Source organism: Camponotus floridanus, unplaced genomic scaffold, assembly GCF_003227725.1.
Source record: "Camponotus floridanus strain SB8 unplaced genomic scaffold, Cflo_v7.5 scaffold92, whole genome shotgun sequence".
Lineage (NCBI taxonomy): Eukaryota > Metazoa > Arthropoda > Insecta > Hymenoptera > Formicidae > Camponotus > Camponotus floridanus.
The window spans coordinates 597,062-613,152 of NW_020229863.1; the positions used below are offsets into that span (position 1 = coordinate 597,062).

At 35.8% G+C, this 16,091-nt stretch overlaps 2 protein-coding genes across 2 annotated transcripts; one reads left to right on the forward strand and one right to left on the reverse strand.

Moving 5' to 3' along the window:
- Nucleotides 1-6,512: 6,512 nt before the first annotated feature.
- LOC112639824 (histone-lysine N-methyltransferase SETMAR-like) lies at nt 6,513-7,562 on the reverse strand. The gene has a single exon (XM_025414975.1). It carries the CDS (start codon nt 7,560-7,562, stop codon nt 6,513-6,515), a length of 1,050 nt encoding a protein of 349 aa, XP_025270760.1.
- A 6,685-nt stretch (nt 7,563-14,247) lies between these two features.
- Nucleotides 14,248-15,180, forward strand: LOC105253660 (histone H1-like). Its single transcript, XM_011261820.2, has one exon. The coding sequence runs from the start codon at nt 14,248-14,250 to the stop codon at nt 15,178-15,180; it is 933 nt and encodes a 310-aa protein (XP_011260122.2).
- Nucleotides 15,181-16,091: the final 911 nt, after the last annotated feature.

A 16,091-nucleotide genomic window follows, 5' to 3' on the forward strand; every position in this document is an offset into this window, starting at 1 on the left:
TTTTAGCGTTTAATAATATGAGTATACAAAGTTCAAAAGGTGTCACAGGTAAAGATCAGGACCCGTGATTCATCATTTCCACAGTATTTAATAATTCCAAACCCTCTTTACCTGTATGCGTATGTGTATAATGTGAGTACATGAATGTATCAAAGATTAGAAAGAGTTTCATGTCCAGCTAAGACTTAATTTGTAGTTAATAACATTTATGAAATGACGTTTCTCGTTAGATATGTTGATCCTGAAACTTTAGATATTCGAACGCAATTAGTAGTTAAAAGTTAAGTTAGTTTAAAGTTACTGATATCGATGCTAAAGATTGTAGCACAGAAAAATTATTTAGAGCTTTTGAATTAGAAATGATTAAATACAGATTCCATTTCTAAATATTATTGCTCTGTCATGCGACAATGCATCCGTCATGACAGGAAAACATTTATCTTTTAAAAAAAATGTAGAATCCAAATGCAAAAATTTATTAACATTTTCATGTCCTTGTCACTCTGCTGCATTAGCTGCACACGCTGCATGCGCTAAGATGCCTGAATATTGCGAAGAATTTCTGAGAAAAATTGCAAGTTTCATTAACAGTAGTCCAAAACATTTAGCCATTTTTAATGAATTTTGTGAATGTTTTCAAGATACGAATCGCAAAATTTTAAAGTTATGTGATACTCGATGGCTTTCGCATTATCAATGTATTGAGAGACTTTTCGAGTCATGGGATTCAATAAAATATTTTCTTAATGAAATAGTCGTGAACGAGAAAACAAAATCTGGAGAATATTTATTATCTCTAATGGAAAATATAGATATAAAAGCATATTATTTATTTTTAAAATATGTTTTAAATGTCTTCAATTCATTTAATGCTTTTTTCCAAGCTTATGAAACTAGAATTCATTTATTACAATCGAAATCCGTTAATTTTCTTGTGCAAATTTCCAAACACTTTTTAAAGCCAGAATTATTACATTCACTTACAAATATTTCGTTTCATGAAAAAGAAAATCACAAGTCTCTTGATAACGTAACTTTAGGATCAGAATATGAAGAATATCTTTGTAAATTGGTAAAAAAAGGACACGCAAATGTTACAATTATTCGCAAAACTGTTTGCAATTTTATATTACTGCGGCTGAAGAAATTAGGAATAGGTTACCTATTAATAATATATTTTTAGATAAATTACAAGTATTTCAATCACATATAGCTTTATTTGATAATAACAGAGAAACATCTTTTAACGATGTTTCTTTTATCGTGGAAACTCTTAACGGCTTCGATCAAGACGGTTTAAAGAAAGAATAGTTTCAATTATATTCTGACTTAACCATGGAAGAGAAACAAAATCTTTCAAAAATTAATTTTGATAACATGTGGAAGGAAATTTTGAAACGTCAATCCATTAGTCATCCTAAATATCCGAATTTAAAATCACTTATAAATGCTGTAAGATCACTACTAAATTCTAACGCGGATCCTCAGAAGAGATTTAATAACACTAAACTCTCTCTGTCTGTGTGTGCCTTTAGTGCTTAAAACTTTGAATACTCATATATTATGTACGCTAAATAATATATTATATTATATAAATAATAATATTAGAGAGAGAGAGAGAGAGAGAGAGAGAGAGAGAGAGAGAGAGAGAGAAAGGAAATATTATTATTCATACAATATGATATATATAATAATGTCTAAAAAATAATATATTATTTTTTAGACATTAAAGTTGTGTGTTATAAGACGAGGAAGGACCTGCAATATCTGCAACATCTGCAACGTCTGCCTCATATAATGTTAAACTACTTTTCTTTTTTTTTAATGGTGGTTCATATAAGATATCTGTAGACATTCGTTGCAGATGTTTCTCATCTATTATCATATTTAAAGCAGTTTCCCCCCTCGTCTTCAACGCCGATTTAAATACGCAACTAGCATTAATAGTGGTCGATGATAGTCTATTTCTTGTTTTTGTTTTTAATTCGGTAAGGACAGAAAATGTTCTTTCAGGGTCCGCGTTAGAATTTGGCAGTGATCTTACTGCATTTATAAGTGATTTTAAATTCGGATATTTAGGATGACTAATGGATTGACGTTTCAAAATTTCCTTCCACATGTTATCAAAATTAATTTTTGAAAGATTTTGTTTTTCTTCCATGGTTAAGTCAGAATATAATTGAAACCATTCTTTCTTTAAACCGTCTTGATCGAAGCCGTTAAGAGTTTCCGCGATAAAAGAAACATCGTTAAAAGATGTTTCTCTGTTATTATCAAATAAAGCTATATGTGATTGAAATACTTGTAATTTATCTAAAAATATATTATTAATAGGTAACCTCTTCCTAATTTCTTCAGCCGCAGTAATATAAAATTGCAAACAGTTTTGTCGAATAATTGTAACATTTGCGTGTCCTTTTTTTACTAATTTACAAAGATATTCTTCACATTCTGATCCTAAAGTTATGTTATCAAGAGACTTGTGATTTTCTTTTTCATGAAACGAAATATTTGTAAGTGAATGTAATAATTCTGGCTTTAAAAAATGTTTGGAAATTTGCACAAGAAAATTAACGGATTTCGATTGTAATAAATGAATTCTAGTTTCATAAGCTTGGAAAAAAGCATTAAATGAATTGAAGACATTTAAAACATATTTTAAAAATAAATAATATGCTTTTATATCTATATTTTCCATTAGAGATAATAAATATTCTCCAGATTTTGTTTTCTCGTTCACGACTATTTCATTAAGAAAATATTTTATCGAATCCCATGACTCAAGAAGTCTCTCAATACATTGATAATGCGAAAGCCATCGAGTATCACATAACTTTAAAATTTTGCGATTCGTATCTTGAAAACATTCACAAAATTCATTAAAAATGGCTAAACGTTTTGTACTACTGTTAATGAAACTTGCAATTTTTCTCAGAAATTCTTCGCAATATTCAGGCATCTTAGCGCATGCAGCGTGTGCAGCTAATGCAGCAGAGTGACAAGGACATGAAAATGTTAATAAATTTTTGCATTTGGATTCTACATTTTTTTTAAAAGATAAATGTTTTCCTGTCATGACGGATGCATTGTCGCATGACAGAGCAATAATATTTAGAAATGGAATCTGTAGTTTAATCATTTCTAATTCAAAAGCTCTAAATAATTTTTCTGCGCTACAATCTTTAGCATCAATATTAATTAACTTTACTAATTGCGTTCGAATATCTAAAGTTTCAGGATCAACATATCTAACAAGAAACGTCATCCATTTTTCATTAGTAATATCCGATGTTTCATCAATAAAAATGGAAAATCTTGTATTTTGGATATTATTAACAACACGTTCCGTCTCAACCGAACATAAAACGTTGGAAATTATATTTTTGCATTTTGTTCGACCCATATTCATGCTTTTCAAGACATTAGGATCTTTTCCTATGTCTTGAAAAAGACTGAGAATCTCTTTTGCTGTTTGATGAGGGATATTTTTCTCCGTAATCAATGCCGCATATCTTATTTCAGCTATTTTTTTCCGCTCATCGAATGTCAAAGGAGATTCATCAGTTTGCGTATTTAAATCCTCATTCGATTTGTTCGCATTACTTTTTTCTGATTTTGTTTTATGCATGTCGGATTCTGCGTGTCGATATATATGATGTAAACTACTATCAATAAATTTATCACAAATTAAGCAATGGCTAGTATTATCGGGTCCTTCGCATAACCATGATTTAAAATCTTGTATATCTAGCCATTGCTGTCTGAATTTTCTTTTGTACTGTGTTTTCTTTTCTTGTACATTGCTATCAGTATGTTGAAGACCTTCACTATTTTTTCTATGACACGCAGAATCCGCATGCCTGGAAACACGCGATGAACATGAAAAAGATTTGTTACAAATTATACAATAATAAAGCGTTTCATCTGATGTTTGACGAATCCAAGATTTATAACGGTCATCGTTAAGCCAAGCTAGCGAGAATTTCTGTTTTGATATTTTCTTTAATTCTGTAGAAGTATCGTCATTTTATATATATCAGTTTTATTTAGATTTATCATGTGTTCACTAATTCTCGATCTATAATGCGCCTTTACCGACTGTTGTATGATTCGATCAATTCTTGTTCCTTTGTATGTACGCTCAGTGCGAGTACGACAGTGATAGAGTATAGACGTTTTATTTGAATAAACACTTTCTAAAGAAGAATAGCAAATTCTTATCCCATAACTGTGCGAATCTCTGACAGGTTATGGGCCCAGGCCACACGAAAGTGAAATTAAGTGAAATTTAAGTAGTAAAGTTAACAATTATATCGAAGATGAATAGCAGCATACAACACATCGAAAAGTTAGTCGATGGAAATTTTGAGGCATGGAAAATGCAAATGAGAAGTGTGCTCGTATATAATGATCTATGGGGATATACAAGCGGAGAGATCGCGAAGCCTGAGACAGAAACAGGCAGATCGACTTGGACAACCAGAGATGAGAAGGCACTCGCACTCATTGTCTTAAGTGTATCAAAGGCAGAATTAGGTCACATAAGAAAAGCAACAACATCTAAACAAGCATGGGACGAATTAGCAAAAATACACAGCTCTAAAGGTCCAGTGAGGAAAGCAGTTCTATATCGACAGTTGTATAATCTGAAAAAGAATCCTTCTGACCCAATGTCACAATATATAAATAATTTTCAAGAAAAAATTAACTTGTTAGAAGATGCAGGAATAGAAATTCCATCAGAATTACAGTCAATAATGTTATTAAATAGTCTGCCTGAGGATTATGAAAATTTCTGTGTGGCGATAGAATCAAGAGATCAAATCCCAACGGTCGAGTTTATTAAAGGAAAGCTAATAGAAGAAGAAGCAAGGCGACAAGGAAGCAACACGAGAGAAGACGACGCGACCTCAGCGTTGATCACAAAGAAGGTGAAAACAAACAGAGGATCATCGACGTATAAACACAAAGGGACGACCAGAAGCGACTTCGATAAGAAGAAATTCAACGGCGATTGTTTCAATTGCGGTAAATACGGTCATCCAGCAAGTCGTTGTCGTATAAAAAGACAGGACGGAGGTAAAGCGAATAAGGCTGAAAAAATAAAAGCTAATGAAAAAGAAGATTCGTTAATCGCAATTTCGGCATTAACTTGTTCAACTGAAAAAAATGAATGGTATTTAGACAGCGGCGCAACAGCGCATATGTGTAATAATAGGAACGCGTTCGAGACTTTATCTAACGGGCCGGTCAATAATATAAGCACAGCTGGAAAAGAAAATTTAACGTCTAACGGAGTAGGAATTGTAAGATTTAATGTTAGATTACGCGGCGAAATAAAACCGGTAAAATTAACGAATGTATTATATGTACCCGAATTAAGAAGTAATTTGTTATCAGTTCTAGCAATGACTGAAAAGAATTATGAAGTAAAATTCTCAAAGAATAATGCGTATATTATTAGACCAGATAAATCATTAATTTTTAAAGCAATAAAGAGAGAGCGTATGTATGTAGTTAAGCAAATGTCAAATCAGGGAGCCTTTAATGTCAATAATAACTCAAGTTTAAAATTAAAATTATGGCATGAAAGATATGGTCATTTAAATTATGATGATTTAAAGGAGCTATTTGATAAGAAAAGAGTATACGGATTAGATCTGCCATTAAAAAGTCATAGATTACTCTGTGAAACATGCGATCGAGCTAAAATCCATGTATTACCCTTTACGGAAGGCACTAGAGCAAAAAAGATTTTGGAATTAGTTCACACGGACATTTGCGGTCCGATAGATGTAAAATCATACGGGAATGCGCGCTATTTTGCAACTTTTATAGATGATTATACACGATATATGGAAGTTGTATTTTTAAAATCGCGTAGCGACATTTTGAAAGAATTTAAAAAATATCAATTACGTGTCGAAAAAGAAACTGGCCATAAGATAATTAAGTTACGTAGTGATAACGCCAAAGAATATACAAGCAAAGAATTTAACGATTATTTAGAAAGTCAGGGCATTAAAAGACAATTATCGGTAGAATATACACCGCAACAGAATGGAGTCGCGGAACGTGCGAATAGAACAATTGTCGAAATGGCGCGTGCAATGTTAATAAAATCAAATCTACCCAAGGCTTTATGGGCAGAAGCTGTTAATACGGCAGTATTTTTAAGGAATAAATGCCCTTCGAAAGCAAACAACGGTATTACTCCACACGAGTTATGGTTAGGTCGTAAACCAAATGTTAAATTTTTAAGAATTTTTGATTCACACGCCACATTCTTAAAAAAAGGCCCAGGCATCTCGAAATTTGATTCAAAAGGTGAAAGAGCCATTTTCGTTGGTTATTCTAGTGAGGCAAAGGCCTATAGATTATGGATCCCCAGTACTACAAAAATAATTAAGAGTAGGGATATTCGTTTTATTGAAGACATAGATGATACGAGGGCTATTTGAAAAGTTTCCGGCCTTTTTAAGAAAAACACATATTTCGAAGTAAAACAAAATTTATTTCTCAACGTAGTCTCCCTGCAACTCGATACATTTGGTCCAACGTTTCTCCCATCCTTTTAAACCGTCAGAAAAAAATTGATTGTCTAAACCTGAAAAATACTGGTTTACAGCGTTTTCCACCTCAGCATTTGACTTATATTTTTTTCCCCCGAGATATTTTTTTAAATTAGGAAATAGGAAAAAGTCGCTGGGAGCTAGATCTGGCGAATAGGGTGAATGCGGAAGCAATTCAAACTTCAATTCATTCAATTTTGACATTGCGACCATGCACGTGTGAACCCGAGCGTTATCCTGGTGAAACAGGATTTTTTTCTTGGCCAAATGCGGACGTTTTTTTTTAATTGTGGCCTTCAATTTATCCAACAATGCAACGTAGTACTGTCCGTTGATTGTTTCACCCTTTGCAAGGTAATCGATAAGAATTATTCCACGGCTATCCCAAAAAACTGTCGCCATCACTTTTCCTGCAGAGAGAACGACCTTTGCCTTCTTCGGAGTTGGTTCCCCCACCGCAATCCATTGCATTGACTGTTGTTTGGTCTCAGGCGTATGGTGGTGTACCCAGGTTTCATCGACGGTTATCAGTCGCCGCAAAAATTCCGCTGGATTTTTTTGATACAGGCTAAGACACTCGCGCGACATGTCCGTCCGTATGCGCTTTTGGTCGATCGTCAACAAGCGCGGCACCCAGCGCGCGGATAATTTTCTCATATTCAAATCTTGATGTAAAATCTTGTGCACCCGTTCAGATGATATCCCACAAGCCTCAGCAATATCCTTAACAGTCAATCGACGATCTTCCATCACAGTTTGATGCACTAAAACGACCATTTCGTCAGTTGTAGCGGTTTTCGGGCGCCCGGAACGTTCCTCGTCTAAAATGCTCGTACGACCACGTTTGTACTCGGCAACCCAATGCTTGACCGTTGTAAATGAAGGGGAGGCTTCACCGTATACAGAGTCTAACTCATCTTTTATTTCCTGAGTGTTTTTCCCTTTCAAATGAAGGAATTTTATCACTGCGCGATACTCAATTTTCTCCATTGTTTACAGACAATGTCAGCTGACAAGTTTGGAAGAGTGCCATAGACAAAGTAATTATCAGAATGACTTGAAATTTTTACGGTTTACATATGTCAAGGCCATCTATCAGACGGCGAAAGAAATTTTTTTCTACAATTACTTTATGTCAATGAGGCCGGAAACTTTTCAAATGGCCCTCGTAAGAAAATAGGATGTATAGATATAGACTTACTATCTGATCCTAATACTAAAAATGGAATGGAAATATTAAAAGATGTAGATGATGAAAGATCGACAACCGAACAAAAAATAAGCGAATCAGAAAATTTGGAAGAAGATTTAGATGCTAATGCATATGAAGAGGTAGATGAAACGTCAAATAAAGAAGTTCCAAATTCAAATGTTAACAAAAGAACTCCAGGTAGACCAAAATTAATAAGAATAGGCAAATCAGGTCGTCCTAAAAAACAATATCATGTAGCTAACGTAGCGATAAATACTTTAGACAATGATCCTGAAACGATAGAAGATGCATTAATAAGGCCCGATAAAGAAAGATGGTTAGATGCTATGAAAAGTGAATATAATTCATTATTAGAGTGCAATACATGGGAGTTAGTGGATAGAGCACCAGACCAGAAAGTAATTTCCTCTAAATGGGTTTTTCATATAAAAAGATTTCAAAATGGAGAAATAGATAGATATAAGGCTAGGTTAGTTGCGCGAGGATGTGAGCAAAAATATGGTACTGATTATTTAGAAGTTTATGCCCCTGTTGCACGAATACAAACAATAAGAACACTTTTAGCCTTAAGTGTAGAAATGGAATATCATGTGCATCAAATGGATGTAACTACAGCGTATATGCAGGGAGATTTGTTAGAAACAGTTTATATGGAGCAACCCCCAATGTTTGAAAATAACAAAGAGAAGATATGTCGTCTAAAACGCCCTATTTACGGTCTAAAACAGTCTGGACGAGCCTGGCAATATAAACTTAGTGAAAAATTAAAGGATATTGGTTTCAATGTGTCTAAAGTAGAGCCATGCGTATATACTGGTAATATTAATAATAATAATGTAATAGTAGTTGTTTACGTAGACGATTTACTTTTAGCTTCAAAATCAATGGAAGCAATATGTAAAGTTAAGCTAGCGTTAAGTAAACTCTTTAAAATGAAAGATTTAGGATCCGTAAATGAGATACTAGGTATGCAAATAGAAAGAGAGGGAGACACAGGTTCAATAAAGCTATCACAAAGAAAATATGTAAATAAGATAATCGAAAATTTTGGAATGAACCAATGTAAACCTGCGTATACTCCTCTAATTTCAGGTGTTAAATTATCAAAGGAAATGGAGGCAAAAAGTCCTGATGAAAAAAAAGAAATGGAAAACAAACCATATAAAGAATTAATAGGAAGCCTCCTTTATTTAGCCAATACGACAAGACCTGATATCTCATTTGCAGTAGGAGTGTTAAGTAGATACAATATAAATCCCGGACTAGAACATTGGAAATGTGCCAAACATGTAATCCGTTATTTAAAACAAACTATTGATTATAAAATAATGTACTATAAAACAGGAAAACCGTTATATGCATATACGGATGCGGATTGGGCCGGTGATCAAAATGATCGTAAATCTTGTTCAGGAAACGTACATATATTAGCTGCTGGTCCAATAAGTTGGCTCTCTAAAAAACAAACATCCGTTGCGTTATCAACGATGGAAGCTGAATATGTAGCTCTTTCTGAAGCGACAAAAGAAACTATTCATTTGCGTAGGTTAATTAAAGAAATGTATGGTGATCAATATGTAAACGTTTCTACGGATATGTTATGCGATAATCAAAGCGCTATAGCATTGAGCAAAGAAAATATGCTCCACCAAAGAAGTAAACATATAGATATAAGGTATCACTTTTCAAGAGACGCTCAAAATAAAGGTTTAATTTGTATGAAATTTGTCTCTACTGACAAAAATACAGCTGACGTGTTAACTAAATCTTTGGTGAAGGATAAACTTCTAAGTTGCGTCCGTTCTTTAAATTTAATGTCCAATTGATTATATATATATTCCGATAGAGGGAGTGTAGAAGTATCGTCATTTTATATATATCAGTTTTATTTAGATTTATCATGTGTTCACTAATTCTCGATCTATAATGCGCCTTTACCGACTGTTGTATGATTCGATCAATTCTTGTTCCTTTGTATGTACGCTCAGTGCGAGTACGACAGTGATAGAGTATAGACGTTTTATTTGAATAAACACTTTCTAAAGAAGAATAGCAAATTCTTATCCCATAACTGTGCGAATCTCTGACAAATTCATCGGGTGTTTCCATATTAATTAAAAAAATACAGAGAAGTAATAATTAAAAAAAAATAAGATAAATAAATAAATAAATAAAATAAAAAGAAACAAATAAATAAACAAATAAATAAATAAATAAAAGAAAAGAAATAAAATAAATAAAATAAAAAGAATAAAATAAATAAAGCAAAAAGAATAAAATAAATAAATAAAATAAAAAGAATAAAATATATAAATAAAATAAAAAAAATAAAATAAATAAATAAATAAAATAAAAAGAAACAAATAAATAAACAAATAAATAAATAAATAAAATAAAAGAAATAAATAAAATAAAAAGAATAAAATAAATAAATAAATAAAAGAAATGAAATAAATAAATAAATAAAATAAAAAGAATAAAATAAATAAATAAAATATCAAAAAGATTCCAAAAAACGAAGACAAAAGAGAGACGTAGACAAATTGGAAAGATAAGAAGGAAAAAGAACAAGAAAGTATAATCAAAAACTAAAAGAATAAATAAAAATTGGAAATATGAGAAAATTCACAGTACCGCAATTTTAAAAGAAGAAGAAAACTTTTTGATTTCGAAGTCTCGATCACACGCGTGCAAACGATAAAGCGGCGAAGCGGATAGTGCCAGAAAAAATATGAAAGCTGCTATTTTATAAACAAAGGCATAACGTCTATTCAGTAATGTACCAACAGATAATACAATAAGGCAAATATTTCGAGAATAATAAGGGTACTTAAAAGTATACAATATATCACAATGCGTATATAAAATAATCATTATGATGTTAAATTTTTGAAAAATATATTTTTATATTTATATTTTTATATTTATTAATATATTTTTATTGACAAGAAAAGTACTAATCTTAAGTGTTACAAAATTTTATATATTTTTGCTACCACTCTTATTTTTTTTCTAATTTGCATTGTCTCAAAAAGTAATTTAAAAGATATAAAACAAAAAAAAAGGAAAATCTGTAGTTCTCATTAGTACTTTCTATGTACGCGCTTTTATGTATTTCAAAAAATCATATTTGGAAGAGAAGAATCGGTCTGCACTCTCATTTTGAAAAAAACATGAAAATTAATATTTAATTATCATTGGATTTTAATGCATTAAATATAACATAAGAATGTATTAAATCAATTTAAGTGAACCGTATAGAAATTAAATCCAAATATTCATACGTTGATATATACATGTATATATGTATATATGTATGCATATATATATATATATATATATATATATACACATATGTACATGTATATATCAACGTATGAATATTTGGATTTAATTTCTATACGTTTCATTTGAATTGATTTAATACATTCTTATGTTATATTTAATGCATTAAAATCTAATGATAATTAAACATTAATTTTCATGTTTTTTTCAAAATGAGAGTGCTCTTCAAAATGAGAAGCTGACCGATATATATATACACACACACACACACACACACACACACACACACACATTATTTTCTCGATATTAAGTGAAACATGTGCGCTTTTGTCCGATTTTGTGCTTTTTCTATGTTCTATTCTTTATATTCTTTTAATTTTACATCTTTTTATATTTATTTTATATGTCTATCTTTTCTATAATTATCTTTTCTTTAACTATCCTCTGTTCTATCTTCTGTATTCTTTGGAAATGTACAAAAATCTTTTCTTAGATTTTCTAAGAAAACATTTTTTACATTTCCTCTTGACGGAAGAGACCACCACCTTCTCGCGGTTTCCGTTGAGCAACAACATGTACTTTATTTATTTACGAATTGATAAATTATATATGCTATATTAGAATATTATTCGTTAGAGAATATTATTACCATGCATGATTTTTTGAAGGAAAAACGTACATATTAGCCGAAAGTGGATTTTCATCGTTTACATTCTCTTTCCTTCTGTCCTTTATTTGTTAAATTTGTTTACATCTTTAATATTCGTTTTTATCATTTATATTCCCTTTTTGTCCTTTATTTTTCAAATTAGTTTACATTTTTTATATACTGAATAAATTATAAACAAAAGATTTATTTAATTAATTTATTTAAATTTTTACAGTATTAGAAGGTTTATTTGATTATTATTTTTATATGATTAAAATATATTTATATGATTAAATTATTTTTATATGATTAAAATATTTATTTAATTATTTATGTGTAAATTTTGTGTGCTCTTACACGAGACGCGAAATCTGATAAACGGATCGAGCCGTTAAACGATTCTCGAGGCGTTAACTATAGCATAGCTCGAGAGGGAAAGAGACAATAGACAGTATGTGCATTCTTTTATCATGCCGCTAACAAACGATTCTCGAGGCATTATCTATAGATATAGCTATAGCTCGAGAGGGAAGGAGACAGTAGAGAGTATGTCTGCACTCTTCTACTGCCCGAAGTTTGCCGAGCGCCGAGCGCCACACGTACACAGTTTCTTCTTTGTGTGCGTAGCGTGCGGCGGGCCAAAACTGGCATCCCTGCTCGAGGCTCTTTCCCGGGATCGCTCTCGTTCTGCGCATAATTAAATCGAATCGATATTCGTTAATTAAGTCGTAGGTGGTCTCGAGTGTTGATTAATTTTAATAATCCCGCGAGATTTCGCGACGTTAAACAAGTAGTCGTCGTACCGCGTATGTGCGTACGTCGGCCGAAAATTATATGTATCGCGTGATATATGTAATAAAATTTAAATATTTGTTCTATAGTAAATATTTTATAATTAAAATATTTCGTGGAGTGAAGTGTTTTAATTTCCTCTCCTGCGAATCCGTGGGAATAATAAATCCTGTCGTACTCGAGCTGTCGAAAAATTTTTTGCCTCTCTGCTAATCCGTGGTTCTCGATAATGTCAGTGCCCGGCATCCTGGAAGTCATCTTCGCGGGTTGATCGTCTCCGAGGATCTGTAACAAAGGTAGAATAAGGTGAATAAATTGCGCGTCGCGTAAACGCGTGGTGAATTCCGCGTGTCAGCGAAGTGCGTAGAGCTGAGAACAAAGGTGTGCGTCGTAGCGCAAGCGTCGGCGCGTAACCCGACACCGCGTAGTGTTACGCTGCGGCCGAGCAACAAAGGCCGTTGCACAGTGACGAGTGGTGAGGTGAGGCAGCTGGAAGTTTCCACTGCCTGACAAAGAGATAGCGTTGTGGTGTGACCGTGGTCAGTGGTTCTCAACCTGCCGATCCGGCGTACTCTGACGCACATCCCGAGGATTCAGGATATCTCTGGGCCTCGACAACCTTGTTCGTTGGAGGATTAAAAACGAACTGGCGACCGTGAGGATATACCTAAGGTAGGATCCGAACCTTGTTTACCGATCATTATCGGGACTCGTAAGCCTAATCTCTCTGTCGTCCGGTCACAGTGATTAGCGCGAATAACGCGTAGCGACAGCCGCGATCGTGAACCTAGCATCGGTGACTTAGTCCGCATAGCCGTTCCGTTAGCGATCACGCGTTCGGGAAATCGTTCCAAAAGTCGACTAGCACGCTGAATCGTCTTTTTTGGCGACCGTGACAGGACTACAGGTCGCGTTGCGGTGTTTTAGGTAGTCGCGAACGAGTTTGTGCGCGTGTAGAGATTTGCGATTGTGCCGAGATGGAGAAGAGTGATTTAGCGAGTGAAAGTGCCGCGAAGGGAGGCGCGAGACATCGCGTTACTCACTCACCCGTGAGACACGAGCCGGTGAGAACTCGTACTCAAACGGGAAGAACGGGAACGACGTCCGACGGCAGACCCGAGGACGCGAAACCCGCGGACGGTGACGACGCGTTTTCGAGAATCCTGCGGGAGATACAATCGAGCGCGGACGCATCGTCGGAAACGATGAGCGAACTCGGCCGACGGATCGAGAGCTCGCTTGAGATAAATGAGAAATTGAGTAGGCGTATAGACGCGTTAGAGTCGGTGAAAAACGAACGATGCCGCGAAGTACGACGACCCGAATCCGTGACGGGGGAGGGTAGAACGTCGGAATGCGACGAAGTTCAACCGTCTCGTACGTTGGACGTGGGAGGAGACGTTCTCAGAGCGCCGTTCTCAGAGCCAGGCTTCCGCGAGGGGGCTGATTACGTAATCCTTTCGAGGATATACGTTACAGCGGAAGATCGGACAAGCAGAATCCGATTCGCTTCCTACGGCGATTCGAACGTACTGCCGACTATGAAGGGGTGCGGGAAGTCGACCTTATACACTTCTTCGGACGTTGTCTGCGCGGATCCGCGTGGTTCGAGGTTCGCGAACCGGAGGACATAGAAACCGCGAGGGAGGCGTTCGTACGTCACTTCTGGGACGACGAGCACCAAGCGCGTTTCCGGTTTCTATACCGGTAAATACACTGCGAGTACCGAACAAACGATGTCGGAATACGCGCTGGATATCGTTAAAACGTCCAAATATCTGGAACCCATGGGCGACCACGAGTTGATACGTGTCAAACGACACTTCGGACCGAGCGTGGCGCGCGAAGTGCGCCCGACCACGGTCAAAACTTTGGAAGAGTTCGTCGAGCTTTTAGACGAGAACGATCTGGAGCGCGAGCGGAACAAAAAACTGAAGGAAAAGGAACAATCTGCGGCGGACAAAGCCAAGGGTACCGCGAACAATAAACTCGCGGAAAGCGGTAAGAAAGCTTGGTTAAAAAATACCAACGTTATCGCGAACAACAAATTGAAAAACGATCGCGAACGTGGCGCGAATCCGACGAAGGATGACGCGGGTACCGAGTACGCGAAAGACGGCAAGATAAATGCGAAAAACGTAAACAAGAACGCGGCGGAAAGCGAGAAGGACAACGACGCGTCGTCGAAAGGGGAGAAAAACGCGTCGCGAAAAAATTTCTCGGCCCGTTCGAAAGTCGCAGCTGTCAGTGCGGAAACGAACACCGACGATTCCGAAGAGGAGGAGCGAGACGCGGGAGCGTCCCCAAAATTGGCGGCGCTGAAGCCAAAATCCAAGAAGGGGATAGCGTCGAATAAACTCAAGCGTGACAGAGTCAACGCTGAGAAATTCGCTAAGGCGACGTTAAAGGCCGCGAAAGCGAAAACCAACGCGGCGTGTACGGAAAAACCCGGAGCGTCGAGAATTGACGTCGTGAGCGACGTCAAACCAAAGTCAATCGCGTTACCGACGATGGCGGGTAGAGCGAGAAAATCGTCCGGTAAACCAAAACTAAACGAGCGCGTTGACGAAAGCGCGAATATTACGAGCGCGAATACCGTCGAGATCTCGAGCGAGTCGAGAAACTCGGCGAAAGAGACGGTCCGGAGGACTGTTTCCGTTCGCGAATAAATGCGTCGTTAGTGGAGGCGCGCGACACAGAGTTTGTAAAGAACACCACACGATTGAAATAAAGAACGAGCCACGACACGTATATTTTTTTGTATTTTTCTAGAGTTTTATTTTAAAGACACCACACAATTAAATATAGAAAGTTAATATATACAATTATTTCACAGAGTGAAATGTGAGAATGGATTCCGTCCTCGGACTGTTGAGCGAAGCAACAGAGCGGTTTTGTCGAATGCGGTTCTACTAATAGCGAGCGGTTTTACTGTAAGCGGTTTAACTAAGCGGCGTAAAGTGCGAGACTCGAAAAAGTGCAAGACTTCCTTTGGTCTACGCGCGGTGCCTATTATATACCGAGCGAATTTTTGGGCCCGTTGCGACGTGGACCAATTGATTTCATAATTTGGCGGTGACCTCAGGGCGCCGTGCCTTATTGGCCACCGATGAGGTCAGGAGTTTGAGTTTTGACAGTAGTCATGCGCGTGGTCCTTTTTAATCAGCTGATTGGCGATCAGCTGATCGTGACGTATGGGCGCGCATGCTCGTATGTAACTTAGATTTTGTCGACGGTTGACAATGTTGTTGTCAACGAGCATGATCAGCGTTTCTTTTGATGTTGGAAAAAAGTAAAATAACTTGCACGTTAGAGTTTTTTCTTATCGATCGAAGGCTCGAGAAAGTTTTCGATGCCTGTTAAATTTAAATTTAGAAATTATAATTGCTGATTATAGCTTTTGCGGATTATTAAATCTAGGCGATTTTTATGATTTTTGAACAGTTTCAAAATTTCAAACGTCGTTGAAAAACGCGAAATCCAACGGAAAATCGCGTAAAGACGGCGGCAAGCGTGAACAGGATGTCGTAGCTCGCGACAGTGGAAGCGAGAGCGATACGAGCGCGAGAATCGAGTGAAA

What these genes read in the sequence shown, in the direction of transcription:
- LOC112639824 (XM_025414975.1), bottom strand. Translation starts at nt 7,562, where the DNA reads ATGGAGAAAATTGAGTATCGCGCAGTGATAAAATTCCTTCATTTGAAA.
- LOC105253660 (XM_011261820.2), top strand. Translation starts at nt 14,248, where the DNA reads ATGTCGGAATACGCGCTGGATATCGTTAAAACGTCCAAATATCTGGAA.